This window comes from Narcine bancroftii, chromosome 8, assembly GCF_036971445.1.
Source record: "Narcine bancroftii isolate sNarBan1 chromosome 8, sNarBan1.hap1, whole genome shotgun sequence".
NCBI classification, from domain to species: domain Eukaryota; kingdom Metazoa; phylum Chordata; class Chondrichthyes; order Torpediniformes; family Narcinidae; genus Narcine; species Narcine bancroftii.
In genome coordinates this window covers 20525684-20541262 of record NC_091476.1, presented here as the reverse complement: position 1 = coordinate 20541262, position 15579 = coordinate 20525684, and the positions used below count along the sequence as shown (strand labels likewise).

General features: G+C 42.3%; 1 protein-coding gene across 5 annotated transcripts in view; it reads right to left on the bottom strand.

Moving 5' to 3' along the window:
* The window catches only part of LOC138740440 (disks large homolog 3-like), a 379720-nt gene that overhangs the window by 104514 nt on the left and 259627 nt on the right, over positions 1–15579 (bottom strand). For all 5 annotated transcript variants that reach the window (XM_069893062.1, XM_069893063.1, XM_069893064.1 and 2 more), the window contains 2 exons: positions 7949–8105; positions 1878–1980 (listed from right to left, as the gene is read on the bottom strand). In XM_069893062.1, coding sequence (XP_069749163.1) covers positions 1878–1980; positions 7949–8105 — 260 coding nt within the window. The remainder of the gene's footprint in view (positions 1–1877; positions 1981–7948; positions 8106–15579) is intronic.

Sequence of the window (15579 nt, the reverse complement as noted above, 5' to 3'; positions counted from 1 at the left end):
CTATGTCCCCTAATTCTTGTCTCTCCTACTAATGGAAACAGCTTACAATCTTAATCTTATTTATGCCTTTCATAATTTTATGTATTTCTGTAAGATCCCCTTTCCTTCTTCTAAATTCATGACAAAATTAATTAAATTAACCTGGTACAGTAACCCTCTGATAATTCTGAACCCTGGGACTTCGGTAATGCTGGATTACAAGATTTTCCAGACTAATAGATGTTATCCCTATTACTACTCAAACACTTTTATTTAATTTTAATGATGTCACACAATTGTACAATATGTTTTCTGGCAAACAAAGTATGTTTACAGGGAATGGAAAATACACAAGCACTCCAGATACTTGGTCTTGCTGATAACGACTGATGTTTTAAATGCATCCAGCTCTGATTGTGCACAACTGGACCACAGTCAACCTTGGCTACATTCAGTCTCATTACGGGTAAGCCAGATGCCAAACCAGAAGGATTTCTGAAAATCAGATGTCAGATTATTGGAGTTTTAGTATAACTGGTAAACTGGGTTAATAATGCCGGCTGTGGCCAAGTGCAATTCTCATACCACTGCTCGAATTCATATGTGACTTCAATTCACCTTTCTTAGAACAAGGAGGTGGTAAATTGAAGTGCCAGAATGCAAGCTGCATATCGCTTCTTATTTAGAAACAGTAAACCCAGATACCTGGGTTTCAGAGGAGGAAGTAACTGACAATGAAAATTACTTCAATGGGTAGCATATAGTTTCTTCACTGGGCAGGAGCTTGTTAGCTTTACATCAATAATTCCGATCTTGTCATTCCATGAGCTGATTTACAAGCTCCCAACAGCTCATGGAATGACAAGATCCACACCCCCTCCAACCCAAATCAAACTCCTTATATTAGCCATCTCATCTGCCATATGCAAAACCCTGCACCGTGACCCACAAAAGAAATCATACAGTGATAATTCAGCAGGACACTCTCTCCACCTCAGTCTGATCCCCGTCTCCTCTCTCTCTTGTTAAAACTTGCACAGTATTATCCACGGGAAGGCAAGAGGCACACTACATATCACGATCAATCTTGTTTGCCAATTAACTTCACAAAAAAGAAAAATGTTGACCATTTTTGTTGCTGCTTTTTTGTATCCAAATCTAAAATGTATACAACAGTGACACCCCATTAAAGTAATTATTTTTAAATTAAGTTGTTTGAAATTATTTTTGAACGATGAAATAAATGTCTATTTCTTCTCCATTGACAATCCCTTGATTGCATTCATCACAAATCACGTGCAGTATATGTTTCGTAGTTGCCACACTAATAATATAATGGTATTGTTTTATTCTTTTTTCCACACAATGGACTTCCTGCATGGTTCTTGCCATAGTTCTCTGAGGTCTCCCAGAGGCAGAGACATTTCATCATTTGTAAAGGAGAAGACATACATAAATATAATACTTCCCTTGCTTCAATCATCCAAAAACATTTCAGAACCAACCAAGAACTTCAGAAATTCAGGCACTTAATATGACAAGGCTAAGAACCCCAAACATGTAACAGAGTCAGAAATGCAACAATTTCCCACTTGCTCTTTTGAGTAAGAAAGTGAATTAATAACATGTTGAAAAATACAGTGCACTGCAGTGCAATAAAGAAATATTTATTGACATCACCCTTGAAAGCTTATTTTCTGCTGTAAAGTTTTTTGCTCTATTCATTTTCATGATCAAGTACTATATTCAGTATTGCATATTAGATTTTGCTCAAACATGAAAGTATAAAAACTGACAACATGCAGCAGCACATTGTAGACTGCTGTAACACTGGAGCATGTCACAAGTAACACATGCATCTCATATGAAATTAACTGCCCCATTCCACATATGCTTACCTTCTGGTCGGTACTGAGCTACGATGGTCACAGTCTGACCAGCTCTTTTGAGTGCAGCTGCTGCCTGCTCGTGTGTGGCACTCCGAAGATTAACACCATTTACCTGAAACAAAGAGGCACAATTATTTAAAACCTACTCAGAGCAGTATAAGTTCCCACTCAGCTGATGGTAATCTGTGGTAGTGGCATATTGCAAGAATGCAAAAGCAACTTCTCTCAGGACTACATCTTGGACTGAGAAACTTGTTGTCCTGTAGCTTGTTCAAAAAACCATTGATTAATTTCTTCAAAAATATAACTTTTAGGATACAGTATAGAGGAGATTTGGGATGTGAAATACTGCGAGTGCAGCAGGCTCAGGAGAAACTGATAGCTTTGGATACCAGCTTCTGAAAGTTCTTCATTAGTGGAATTTTTTATTTATTAAATCTGAGTCTGTTATAGTCAAAAAGATCATTTTGATTGCTACAATTTGCCAATGTCCCTTATCATTGTATTATACAACTCCAAGAATATTGGAAGGCAATCTAGATAGATGTTGGTCCTTTCTATCAAGCTCCATGACCCAATAACATCTCAGCCAGACCAATATGAACATTACCTTCATATCTCAAATTAGAGTTTATGGAGTCACTGAAATGAGATATCTAGAGAATTGCAGAAAAATATTATTTTACATGCATTATCCTGAGCTCTCTTCTATCTCAAGAAATAGAAGTTCCAATAAATTACACTGTAAAGGTTAGCAGCTTGGTGAGTGGTAATTTGAGATACAAATGCAGTAACAAATTATTAATGAAAGCTGGCATCCAGAGAGATATTATTCTAGGAAAGCCACAAGTAGGACTTCCAAAAAGACTTCTTACAATGGAATTTAGTAAAGTGCAAATAGGAGACAATTCTTACTTCTTGAATAAATGTAAGACAGGGGATATGGAGGCAGGATAATAATCTCAAACAGACTGTTACCATAGCAACTCCATCCTAAATCTGAATCGCAAATGGTCAAAGCAGCTGGCAGTCTCCTGGCAACATGTGCAATAATCAGTGCCTTGAAATAGAAACTTACAGAGAAATATCAAAAACAGGGAAGCACCTGTTAGCTGTGCAGAATTGACAAATGGTACATTTAGACCAAAGTCTACATGATTTTGTTAAATGCAGAGAAATAAATGCTTCCATCTGGAAGGCATTGCTGTTTTTCTCCAGAGCAATCTGCACAATATGGGTGTTGGAAGGAAAACTGAGTCATGCATGCTCTAATCAAAGAACAATAATTGTAAAAGCAGAGTTCATGACATGTAAATAGTATGAAACAAAACAAGGGAAAGCCTATTTAATGTCATCCAATCGATATCTGTTAAAGCAGCCACTACAGGGACCCTGTGGAGTCAAAATTTGAATTTTACAGTGAAGAAACCCATCATTGTTTGTTTGGCACCTTTATCAGGCTAAACAAGATGGATTTAGAACAGAACCAGTGCTTCACAGCTGGGTATTCTCCAGCAGTAGAATATTTATTCCACGAAAGTAACCTCATAACCTCATTCTACCATCGAGCATGTTTCAAATAAAAACAAAATGCCAACCCAGTGAAGCAACAACATAGGATTATATGAAAATGAGGAGAAGATGTACAAGGATATAGGTGGAACTATTCAACCAATAAATTAATAGTTCAGAATGGATCTGACAAAAAAAATCCTTTCTCGATGCCTCTGAACCTGCTGAATGTCTTAGTATTTTGCATTTACTGTTTTCATTTTAGATTTCCAGTATCAGAATTTTTTTTTTATTTTCAGTTCAGATCGAAGCTTTGAAGTCTTGTCCCATCCATCTGTGGATGGTGGATGGACAATTAAAATGGGAAGGAGGTCCCATGAAAATCTCGGCCTTCAAAATTGGTAGATCTCAGCACATAAGTATGAACAACAAAACAGCAGAATTTGTAACCATCTTCAGCCTATAAAGCTGAACTGGAAGTTAGTCTGTTTTGGGCCAATTCCACAGACTGAAGAAAATGGCTGACACAACCAATGCAAATCAGCATTATTATTAATATATAATTAATTTAAGTTACTTTACAATGAGTGAATATTATCTTGTCCTTATGGTGCTTCCCATAATGGAAACCAGTTTTCAACAAAATTGATCCATTCTGTTTTGAAAATAAATTAACACATTGCAAACAGCAAAGGCTGGGGTGCTGAGGACTTGTGCCCCTGAACAGCATCTTTGTCAAAACTGTTTTAGTACTGGTATCTACCCAATATGGTGAAAGGTTACCAAATGTGTATTTACACCACAAAATGGACAAATTCAGTCTGGTCGATTACTACTCAATGGCATTTTTTCAATCAGCAGAATACTTAACAGTGCTCGTAAGTGGTAAATTCACTAATAACACTTTCTCTCTGATTCTCAGACTGGATTTGCCAGTACTGGTTGGCTCCAGTCCTTATTGCAATCTTGGTTTGATTATGGCAAATGAACTGGATTCCAACACTGAGGTAGATTACTTAGAGGTCTTCATGAAATAAAAATTGATTGGGGCAAAGTTCTTATTGGATAGAGTAATATACACCACAAAGATGGTCCTAAGAACCTAATCAACCTGGTTAAAGTCTATCGATTGGTGCAGGAGGTCCACTGAGCAGTTTCCCTGATCAAATAATTTTCTGCTAGAAGTAAGGATGTTCACCAACGATTGCTTATTGATCAACTTCATTTGAATCACCAGAAGTAAAGAAGCCTGTGCCTCAGATAACAAAGTTGTCCTGTGCTACATTCAGACATGGACACAAATAGTGAGTGAAGCCAGAAATTCTGCAGATGCTGGAGTTGAGTGCAGTGCACAAACATGCAGGAGAAACTCAGCAGGTCATGCCATTTTTGTTACAGAAATGACAAGCAAGACAGAGTTCAATTTCATCACCAGGACATTCTAATCACTAAGTCTCCATCTTCAGTATCATGGAATTCACCAATGACCAAAACACAACTTGACCAGCCACATAAATACTGTGACCTACTGGAACCAGGTATTTTGTGATGTAACTCTCATTGATTACCCAGAGTTCCTTCCATAATTCCATCCATCATGGCTTCCACTGCTGAGTTCATCAAGAGCATCATGTCCCTTGGCAGAGAATCTCACCTGATCTCTTAACACCAGCTCCATAGCCAAGAAACCCCAGTAGCACCTCTACTTCCTGCAAAGGCTGAAGAAAGTTCATTTCCCACCCCCCCCCATACTCATTATATTCTACAGAGGATGTATTGAGAGCATCCTGTGCAACTGCATCACCACCTGTTTTGGAAACTGTACCTCCTTGGACCACAAGATGCTGCAGTGGAAAGTGAAGTCAGCAGAAAAGATCATTGGGGGCTCTCTTCCTACTATGAAGGACATCTACAAAACTCGATGTAGATGAAAGGCAATAAATATTGAGAAAGACTCCACACGCCCCCTCAAATAAATTGTTCTCCCTTCTGCCATCTGGTAAACGGGTATCGTAGTGCTCAGGCCCTTAATGCCCAGATTTGGCAAAAGTTTTTTCCCCAAGCCATCAACTCCTGAATTCCCAGAATAGATGTGGATATACACTATATATGTCTTAATATTTTAATGTGTTTAACTTTTATTCTAACATATTTATGTAAATATGCTCTGTGATCTTGGAGAAACGCTATCTTGACTTTACCGTGTGAGCATGGTATGAATGATAAGTAAAAGTGACGACTTATTGACGGGACAAAAATCAAGAATATAGTGGAATATCTTTTACCTAGCTACTTGAGTATTTTGTGACAACAACTGGGGCCTCCTCAAAAACATATGGCCTTTTCATTACTAATACTACTTCGGGAGTTGGGAATGCAAGGAATGATAAACCGATAAGCAGTTAAAGATCTCTCCAGAGCTGCTGAAAGGATAGTCAGTGGCTCTGGATGAGGAGAAAGGATTCCATCTGAGCTCCCAAGTGAGTGAATGGCATCTGGGGGTGAACCCAATACACCAGGATTCACTGCTGAACCTTCCGAAGTTGTTGTGGGTCTATGAGTGAAACACTGAGGAAGGAGGGCACCCACTTGATGACCCAGAAGATTTCACCACTCACTTGGCTACCCTGCAAAGTCTAGGCACCAAGTCTCAGGAGTGCAATAAAGGATATTAACATCTAGTCCTACATAACATACATGGTGACTGTAGATGCACTGTATCAAGTGACCTACTTCTCTTTAGGCCGTTCTTTGAGATCTAGGATGACTTGCTTCCCCTCTGGTTCTCTGATGAGGCTAATATGGGAACTGCAGACTCTTCCACAGAAAGGGCAGAAGGTAATGGAGCAAACAGACAGGTTGAAAGCTTGTGAGGAGGTCCTTCCATTACATTTCTGTGCAACTTCTGTGTCTTTCTGATGCATAGCTTGAAGATTCTCAGTGCCACTTAAAGTGCTGTTTTTCCACTTCAACTAACCATGGGCCAGAAATTCCCTATCGTTGGTACAGATGTTGAAATTCTTTAGTTTCTTTCAGCAAAGCTTTTTCAATAGTACTTCTGTGCCTAATATCTCTGCTGCTCAGAAGGGCAACCAGTACATGAAAACACCAGGCCATTCAAGTTATACACAGTTCTATGTACATCCATTCTTTCAGTATTGCAACTCAAAATCCTAGAATGTCATTTCTCATAATGCAGTGCAAGTGCCCTTATCATATAGATTGCACCTGGTTCAGGAAGTAATCAACCATGTACTTTTCAAGATAAATTAAGGATGCAATAAAATATAGCTTTTATCAATGATCTCCACAGTCTGGGCATGCATAAATAAAAGTCAATAGTCAGGTTATTTCATGTGAATTTTCTGCTATGGTTGCTGCAGGTCATCTCACATGCCTAAAGTTGCAAAAGAATTCTGTGAATCGCTTGCTGAATGGAACGAGAACTGGAGCACTATCCATCTCCAGTCAGCTCAAGGATGTCAAGTAAAACTCATTTATGCAAGCCCAGGTAATGAATTCCATCTCTTAAAAACAGAATAAAGTACTCCTTTCAAGGAATAAGGAGAACATGGGATACATCTGCATAAAGTACAAAGCTTTCTCTGTCAAAAGGCCATGTAAGGTGCAGTTAGATATAAAATGAAAGTCCTTGCACACTGCATAACACAACTTCACCTTAACCTTGGCAATGTACCCAATTGGCAGGACCCACTTTCATTTGTGTTGATATAAATAAACTACTTCCTGCTAGGATGTAGGTTAATTTAAAATCAACATGTTTGACTTAAAGTTGACTGAAACTCTGGTCCAACTTGAATGAGTTAGAGCAAGTGAAAGTACCATGACTTGTGTAAAGGTGGTCTTCATCATTCAGAGATATCCATCATATAAAGATATCCATTCACACACCCAAATATATAGTTTCCTCTATCATGTATAGTCCATTTCTAATTGTTGAATAAAGATATTTTCAGCTCTTCACAACTCTCTTCCACACCTCCCTGTATCCACTGTATATTAGTGCTTCTCTGATTTAGGCATATACCCCTAATTGTCAGGGTAAGACAGCAGCAGAGAGGAGTGTGTCATTGAAATTTGATCCTTGATTTTGTACTGCCACACTACACTGTTATTTCATCCCCCGTGCTTGGCACAACTACAGTGAGGAACTTCTCTTCCTCTTGGGAGAGACAGGATGCAGTTTCAGTAAGTGTGATAGTGTACAGATTCTATCACCAATGTGTATATGTACATATGTACAGATGGTCATGTAGGATGACTGTGATTGGCTGAGAGTGTAGCCACACCTACTGGCAGGTCTTAAAGGATTGCTCCTAGCCAGACCAGGTCATTCTGGACTGGTCCACCTACTTGTGATATGCTCCAGTCTTTTAGTTAATAAAAGCCTTGGTTTGGATCAACAAATCTTTGGTTCTTTTGTCGCGCATTACAGTAAGCCACTTGGTTTCAGATAGGATTTGATTCAAACACAGATGCTACATTGATATCATTTTACTGATACTAAGGATATTTTCTCATCTTCAATAAAAATGGATATCACTTACAGATAAAATCCGATCTCCTCTTCGTAGCTCTCCACTGAGGTCTGCTGGTCCACCTGCCAGAATGAATGAAACAAAGATCCCTTCACCATCTTCGCCACCAACAATGTTGAAGCCTAAACCCGTTGATCCTTTGTGCAGAACGATCTTCCTTGGTTCTCTGAAAGAAACAGCATAAGGGGGAAAAATTTAACCTTACAACTTGATAAATCCAGAATCCAGAAATTTTTCGTTGATTCCATTAGTCCATGGTAATTAATATGGATACGACCACATAAAAAAGATTTAGCAAATTTGTTAAATATGTTCAATGACATGAATTTTTAAACTCCAATTAAAATGATGAGGGATTTAAGGTTAGATAGCTAATGCGAAGGAAATAAATTCAGGCAAAAGAAAATGGAGGATTCTTCAAACCATCCATACACATGTTTAATCAAAGGAATAGTTCAGTTGCTGTATCTTTTGCTTAATCAGTTTTTAAAAAATTATTTAATCACTCCATTGGAAGAGCTTCCTATTATACCAGAAACTGACACCTTATTCATGTCCTGGCTATAAGTTCCCAGGAGCTGACCTATACCACAAGGCATTGGGTGCCCTGAATTCTATCTACTTCAGAAAATTTAAGCCCCTGAGTACTTTTCCCATCAGAGAGGAAGGCGATGCTCTCTCTGAAAACTAGTGGGGAAAAAGCATCAAAGATAGGCATGCCTTTTACATCTTGATAGCCAAAGAGTCACCTCCAGATATGGTGTGCTGCTTGCAGAGTTTCTATCGAGATATTCATTAAAGGGTATCTTGGCAAAAGGATCCAATCCGTCTACACTCAACCGTCAACAAAATCATGGTAGCTAATGTCATGTGGCACTTATGCACCAATAACCTATTCATCAATGTCCAGTATGAATTCTACCAGGACAATATTGGTGTCACAACTCATCGCAGCCCTGGTACAAACATAAACCAAAACTGTTAATTTTTAAAAGTAAAATGAGAGGAGCATTTGAGGAAGTGTGGTACCAAGATCCCTAGATAAAACTGGTCAATGAGCATCAAAGGAAGAATAGTCCAATAGTTGGAGTTATATTTTACACAAGCAGAAGTGATCTTGATTGTCAAGGTCACTCATCCCAGGCTATTGCTACAGGAATTCCTCAGGGCTTAACCTCGAGCCAAGCATCTTCAGCTGCTTCAACGATAACTTTCCTCGCATTATAAAATTGAAAGTGGGGATGTTTGTTGCTAGTTGCATGACATATAATTCCATTTGAAACTCCCCAGCAAATGAAGCACTCCTTGCCTGCATGCAGTGAGACCGAGATAACAATCACATGTTGACTAAGAAATAGCAAGTAGCTTTCCTGCCACACAAATGCAAGAATATAATCATGTAGTGAAATGGGATTCATTAGAGTGTGCTGTATTGACGACTGGTCCCGCCTCCTGGCTCCTCCCCCGGGGCCCGTATATAACCCTGGTTTCCCGCTAAACCCAGAACCCCTCTGAAGCCTGTTCATGAACCCTACCTGTGTTGTAAACTAATAGAAGCGTTTGTTCTCCCTCCAGTTGAATGTGAGCTTTATATCTATGCTACAATTTTATTAGCTTACATACAAGGATGGAGGCTTTACTCAAGCCCAGTATGCTGTTGATAGACCCCCCAGTACACCGACACAGCTGAGGAGTTCGCATATTGGCTAGACTGCTTCCAGACCTACCTGAACATGACTAGGGATGTCTTCCATACAGATGAGCTCTGGAGGTCAGCGGTCATCTCAAGGGTAGGGACGAAGGGGTACATAGTTGTCCAAGACTGCCTGACGTACAAGGCTGCCATTGAGGCGCTGAAGACCCGCTACATGAAGTCCCTGAACGAGGTCATAGCAAGGTACTGGCTTGCCCTATGCCGTCAACGGCCTGGATTGACAATTACCTGCTGCATCTGTGTACACTGGCGAAGAAATGCAGGTATGAGGCCACTTCGGGTCGTATCCAGGAAGATGAACAGATCCAGAACACTCTAGTCACAGGTGTCTGCTTGAGGTACATGAGACAACAACTGCTCAAGTCGGGAAGGAAGGACCTCGCTAGCTATGTCGAGCTGGCAATTCACTGGAACAGGCCAATCTCGAGAACAACAACCTTGAGGCCAGCGAACTCGCACTCTTGGGTGAGTGCCTCCAAGGACTGGCTGTTCCTACTATGGTGGCCCCCGCTCTAACGGCTGCTGCTTCCTAAGTCCAGGAGTGCTTTTCTGTGGCAAGGGACAGCACTCCCATGCCCGCTGCCCGGCCAAAGACTCGGCATGCTCCAGCTGTGGGAAGAAGGGACATGGCGCCAGGGTCTGCCACGCGAAGGGAGGTCTGGGGAAGTCCATGGCCTTTACCGCCTCTGGATCCGATTCCAGCCCCAAGCAATCTGGCCTGGACTCGCCTAAGATCGCCTGCTGCGCAACCCGCTGCCTATGAAAAAGCAGCTTAAAGGCTTGATGGGCATCTTGCAGCGGCCCGATTTTGAATTCAGTGCCACCATCGTCATCAGAGGAGGAACGAGGGCACCATCTTGCCGTGCCACGAGGTCAGCACCATCTTACCGGCCCAGGTTGACTCAGGACGGAGGGGGCCACATGAGGGAAGAACACAGCGTCTCCGTCAACCTCGCATCGCTGGTCCCCGACCAGAATAGACCTCACCAGCTCAGCAACTCGATGGTGACAATGAAGGTAAACAGACATTCAACCAAGTGCCTGAATGACACAGGCTTCACGGAAAGTTTCATAGACTCACAGACTGTGCAAAAATAAAACTTAAAAATGTACCTGTCTAATTACCAAATCTTCCTAGTGTCTCAGTCCCATTCGGCGTGTGTACAGAAACATTGTAGAGTTCATCTATCATTTGAAGGGAGGGAATTTTGTAAATTTCACATGTACATTTTAGATGAATTGTGTGCTCCAGTATTGTTGGGTCTGGACATCCTGTGTCATCTTAAACGCGTGAACTTGGAGTTTTCTGGTCCCCTTCCCCTGTTAATGGTTCAGAATGGAGGACCCTCAAAACCAGAACCCACTTGCAGTCTCTCCACACTGAATAACAACCCCCCCACCCCTCCACCCAGGCTCTGTTCCCAAACCTGTCGGTCAACTGTAAGCCCATCACCAGCAAGAGCAGGAGGTACAACGCAGCAGACAGGGAGTTTATAAAGAGGGAGACCCAGCGCCTTCTGGAGGAGGGGATCTCCAGCCTGTGGAGAGGGCAAGTGGTGGTAGTAGAGGGGGAAAACAAGTCCAGGTTAGTGATTGACTATAGCCAAACAATTAACAGGTACACACTTCTCGATGCATACGCCCTCGCATTTCGGATATGGTGAACGATATCACGCCTATCACCAGCTGCCAATCCATTCCGAGGACTACCTGTACACAGCCTTTGAGGCTAACGGTCGACTCTATCAGTTCTGGAGGGTCCCTTTTGGTATTACCAATTGGGTCTCTATTTTCCAGCGGCAGATGGACAGGATGGTAGACGAGTACGGGTTGAAGGCTACCTTCCCCTACATTGACAATCTCACCATATGTGGCCACACCGTAGAAGTCCATGATGCCAAACTCCAGAGCTTTCTCCACGTGGCGAGAGCCCTGAATCTTACCTATAAATCTGACAAGTATGTATTCAGAACTACACGACTGGCCATCTTTGGCTACGTGGTGAAGAATGGCGTCATTGGCCCTGACCCCGATAGGATGTGCCCCCTGTTAGAGCTTCCCCTCCCTGGAAATGCCTGGGGTTTTTCTCGTATTACACCCAGTGGGTCCCTCAATACGCCGACAAATTTTGTCCCCTCTTAAAGGCCACCACTTTCACCCTTTTGGCCAAAGCCCAGACAGCTTTTAATTTCCTCTGAAGTTACATTGCAAAAGCTGCCATGCACACGGTAGACGAAAATGTACCTTTCCAAGTGCAAAGTGATGCTTCGGATATAGCCCTGGCTGCTACTCTCAATCAGGTAGGCAGGCCGGTTGCCTTTTTCTCACGGAAACTTCAAGGCCATGAGCTCTAGAACCAGTCTGTGGAAAAGGAGGCTCAGGCCTTTGTAGAAGCCGTAAGGCATTGGAGGCGCTACCTGGCACGGACCAACGCTCTGTTGCATTCATGCTCACCAACGCCAAGAGGGGAAAAATCAAGAATGATAAAATTGCTAGGTGGAGGATTGAACTCCCCATCTACAGTTTGGACATCACCTACCAGCCTGGGGCCCTTAATGGCTCCCCTGATGCCTTGTCCAGGGGATGCTGTGCCTCCGCACACACTAGTCAACTGCGGATCATACACAATGAGCTCTGCCATCCAGGGGTCCCCCGTGTGGCTCATTTTGTCAAGTCCCACAATTTGCCCTACTCAATAGAAGATGTCAGGGAAATGACCAGGTCATGCCAGGTTTGTGCTGAGTGCAAGCAAACCACACTTTTTTTCACCCCTCAAAAGCAAACCTTCAAACGGCTCAGTGTCAATTTTAAGGGACCTCTCCCCTCCACGAACGGGAACATCTACTTTCTCTCTGTCATCGATGAGTACTCCCACTTCCCATTTGCCATCCTGTTCCCAGACACATCCGCCTCATCCTTTATGAAGGCCCTAGACTCTATTTTCACCGTGTTCGGGTATCCCGGCTATATTCATAGCGACTGGGGCTCAGCCTTCATGAGCGACGAGCTGCATCAGTACCTGCTAGTGAGGGTCATTGCATCCAGCAGGACTACCAGTTACAACCCCCAGGGGAATGGGCAGGTTGAAAAAAAAATGCCACGATCTAGAAGGCTGTCAAACTTGCCCTGAAGCAAAAAGGCCTTCCAGACTCATGCTGTCAGGATGCCCTCCCTATCGCGCTCCACTCAATTCGGTTGCTACTCCACACTGCGACCAATGCTACTCCTCATGAGTTCACGATTACATTCGACAGAAGGTCGGCATCAGGGACTAAACTCCCAGCCTGGCTCACTAGTCCTGGTCCGGTCTTCTAAAGAAGCACGAGGAGAAGCAAGACCGATCCCCTGGTGGGTAGGGTGAAATTGCACCATGCCAACCCCACGTACACCTACGCAGAGTACCTGGATGGCAGGGAGGACACCGTCTCCATCAGAGACCTAGCACCTGCTGGAACAGTGGATCCGTTGCCTCAGGTGCCTCACGAGTTTCTGAGCTTTTTCTCCCCTCCCCCACTCAAGGCCTCAGGGGACCCGGTTCAGGAGGAGAGTGAACCTCCCTCTATCGTTGAGCCGGAACTCCAGCCTACTACCCTTCCATTGCAGGTGGACCAGGAGACTCAAGGAGCCAAGGCCCCCTGATGCTAAGGTGCTCCACCTGGATCTCTAGACCCCCGGACTGCCTGAACCTGTAAATAGTATTGTAACTATTTCTCTTCTGTATCTATTACCGGCTTCTGATCCTTGTTCTCTTCATCCACAGACCCTAATTCTGAAGGAAGGGGTGAATGAAGTGAACTGGTATTCACTAGAAGTGTGCTGTACTGATGACTGGTCCTGCCTTTCGGCTCCTCCCCCAGGGGCCCATATATAACCCTGGTTTCCTGCTTAAACTCAGTACCCCCCTGAAGCCGGTTCATGAACCCTACCTGTGTTGTAAGCTAATAAAAGCATTAGTTCTCCCTCCAGTGGAGTATTAGCTTTTATCTGCACTTCACATCTTCGATATTAGGCATTCAAACCATCACCTTTGACATTTAAAGGCAATATCATTGCAGAGTGCCCTACATCAATATCCTGCATTTCATAACTGACCAATAACTCAATAGGAGCAGCCTCTTGCTCAGATATACAAGAGTTGATCAGAGGTTGGGAATTCTATGAGTCACTTGTGACATCCCACCGTCTTTCTACCATCTAAAGCATAAGCCAGCAGCATGGCAGAATACTCTCTACTTGCCTAGATAAGTAGAACAGCACCAAGAAACTCAAGACAATATGAAGAAAGCAACCTTCTTGAAAGAACATCATGAACCACTCTAAAGATTCATTCTCTCCACCACTGGCACACCACAGATCCAGAGGACCTGCATGCGACTGTACCTCTCACTCTTATGACAGCTACCATCAGGAAGGACAAGGGCACAGGTGTTCGTGAACTCCACCAGGTGCAGCTTTCCCTCCAACCCTCATGAATAAAGATATCACATTGCCATCAACATATTTCAAACAGACACCCAATTCACATTCAAAAGCCAAACCATGAATAAACAGTATGAAGCCAAATGTTGAAGGACCATAAAAAATGGGTGCAAGGCTTGTGAATCTTCTAAAACCATCTAATGGAACTGCAATACCAATTTCAAATACTCAGATTGTTATGTTTTGGTATCCTGTCAGCAACAAATCTGTTGTTCATTGGTTAGAGGCATCAGCAGGGTATAAATATCTTGACTGTCTTAGTTATAGTTAGTGTTAGTCAATGTTATCCTGAACATATTACAGGTAAGTGTATTGTAACTAGTGGTGAATCTAGTTGATCTCATAGCGATTGGAAATCACCATGGACAAAGTGTATTTTAAGGTATATACAAGTCATCTGGATACAGGAGGAGAATCTACAGGGGAAACAGAGAGTCAGTGCTCAGAGTCAAACTCCAAGGATGGGGCATTGTACTACAAAATGTTCAGTAGTCTTCCTGAAGGGCCACAGTCAGTGAACAAAAATATTTTCAAATACCACTAGGTTTAAAGAGTTTTGGTGGGGGGGTATAACCTGTTGAACCTGTGACTCATCATTGCATTTGAGGGCAGTGGCTGGAGAGTTGAGTTCCAAATCAAGCGATATCATTTACTGCCTGCTTTCTGGCATACTAATGACCTCACTAGTGTTTGTCATGTGATTTTCCCCAAAATATCTATGCATGCCATGTTCAGTTTATTGGAAATTAGTATCCAAAAATGGTGCTAACTAACCCAATTGCTTTCAAGTATTTTTTTTGGAAATTAGATGGTCTTGCAAATTCTATGATTTTTTTTCAGTCTTTCCATGAAAAATTACCTTAATGAGTAGCCATATCTTGGAGAGAAATTTACAGATGCAAGTAATTGTGGCCAAAATTCATGATAATTGACCACACTCCAATCATTTTGATTAGTGAAAAAGACATTGGCTTCCCATCCTAACATGGTAATGCTGAGTAAAGCTGCTTCTGAAAACTAACCTTTGAGTTATAATGTAAACAGTTTTATTACCAGTCCTGATCTTTTTGATAGAGACTGAATCAATGTTGATCAAAACTGAGCCTACATGCTTCACTGTCACAAATGAGTAACGATGACTTTGACTTTAATGAATCAACCCATATTGAGGAAGTGAGACACTAACTCACTTTAATAATAAATAAATTGTTTTTGAGTTGTGGGTGGGAGCCAAGACACTGATCAAACTACATGAAGACGTTCCATCTTATTGTCTCAGCTCATAATTATAATTTAGACTTGGGTTTCTTCTTTCTTCTTTGGCTTGGCTTCGCGGGCGAAGATTTATGGAGGGGTAACTGTCCACGTCAGCTGCAGGCTCGTTTGTGGCTGACAAGTCCGATGCGGGACAGGCAGACATGGTTGCAGCGGTTGCAGGGGAAAATTG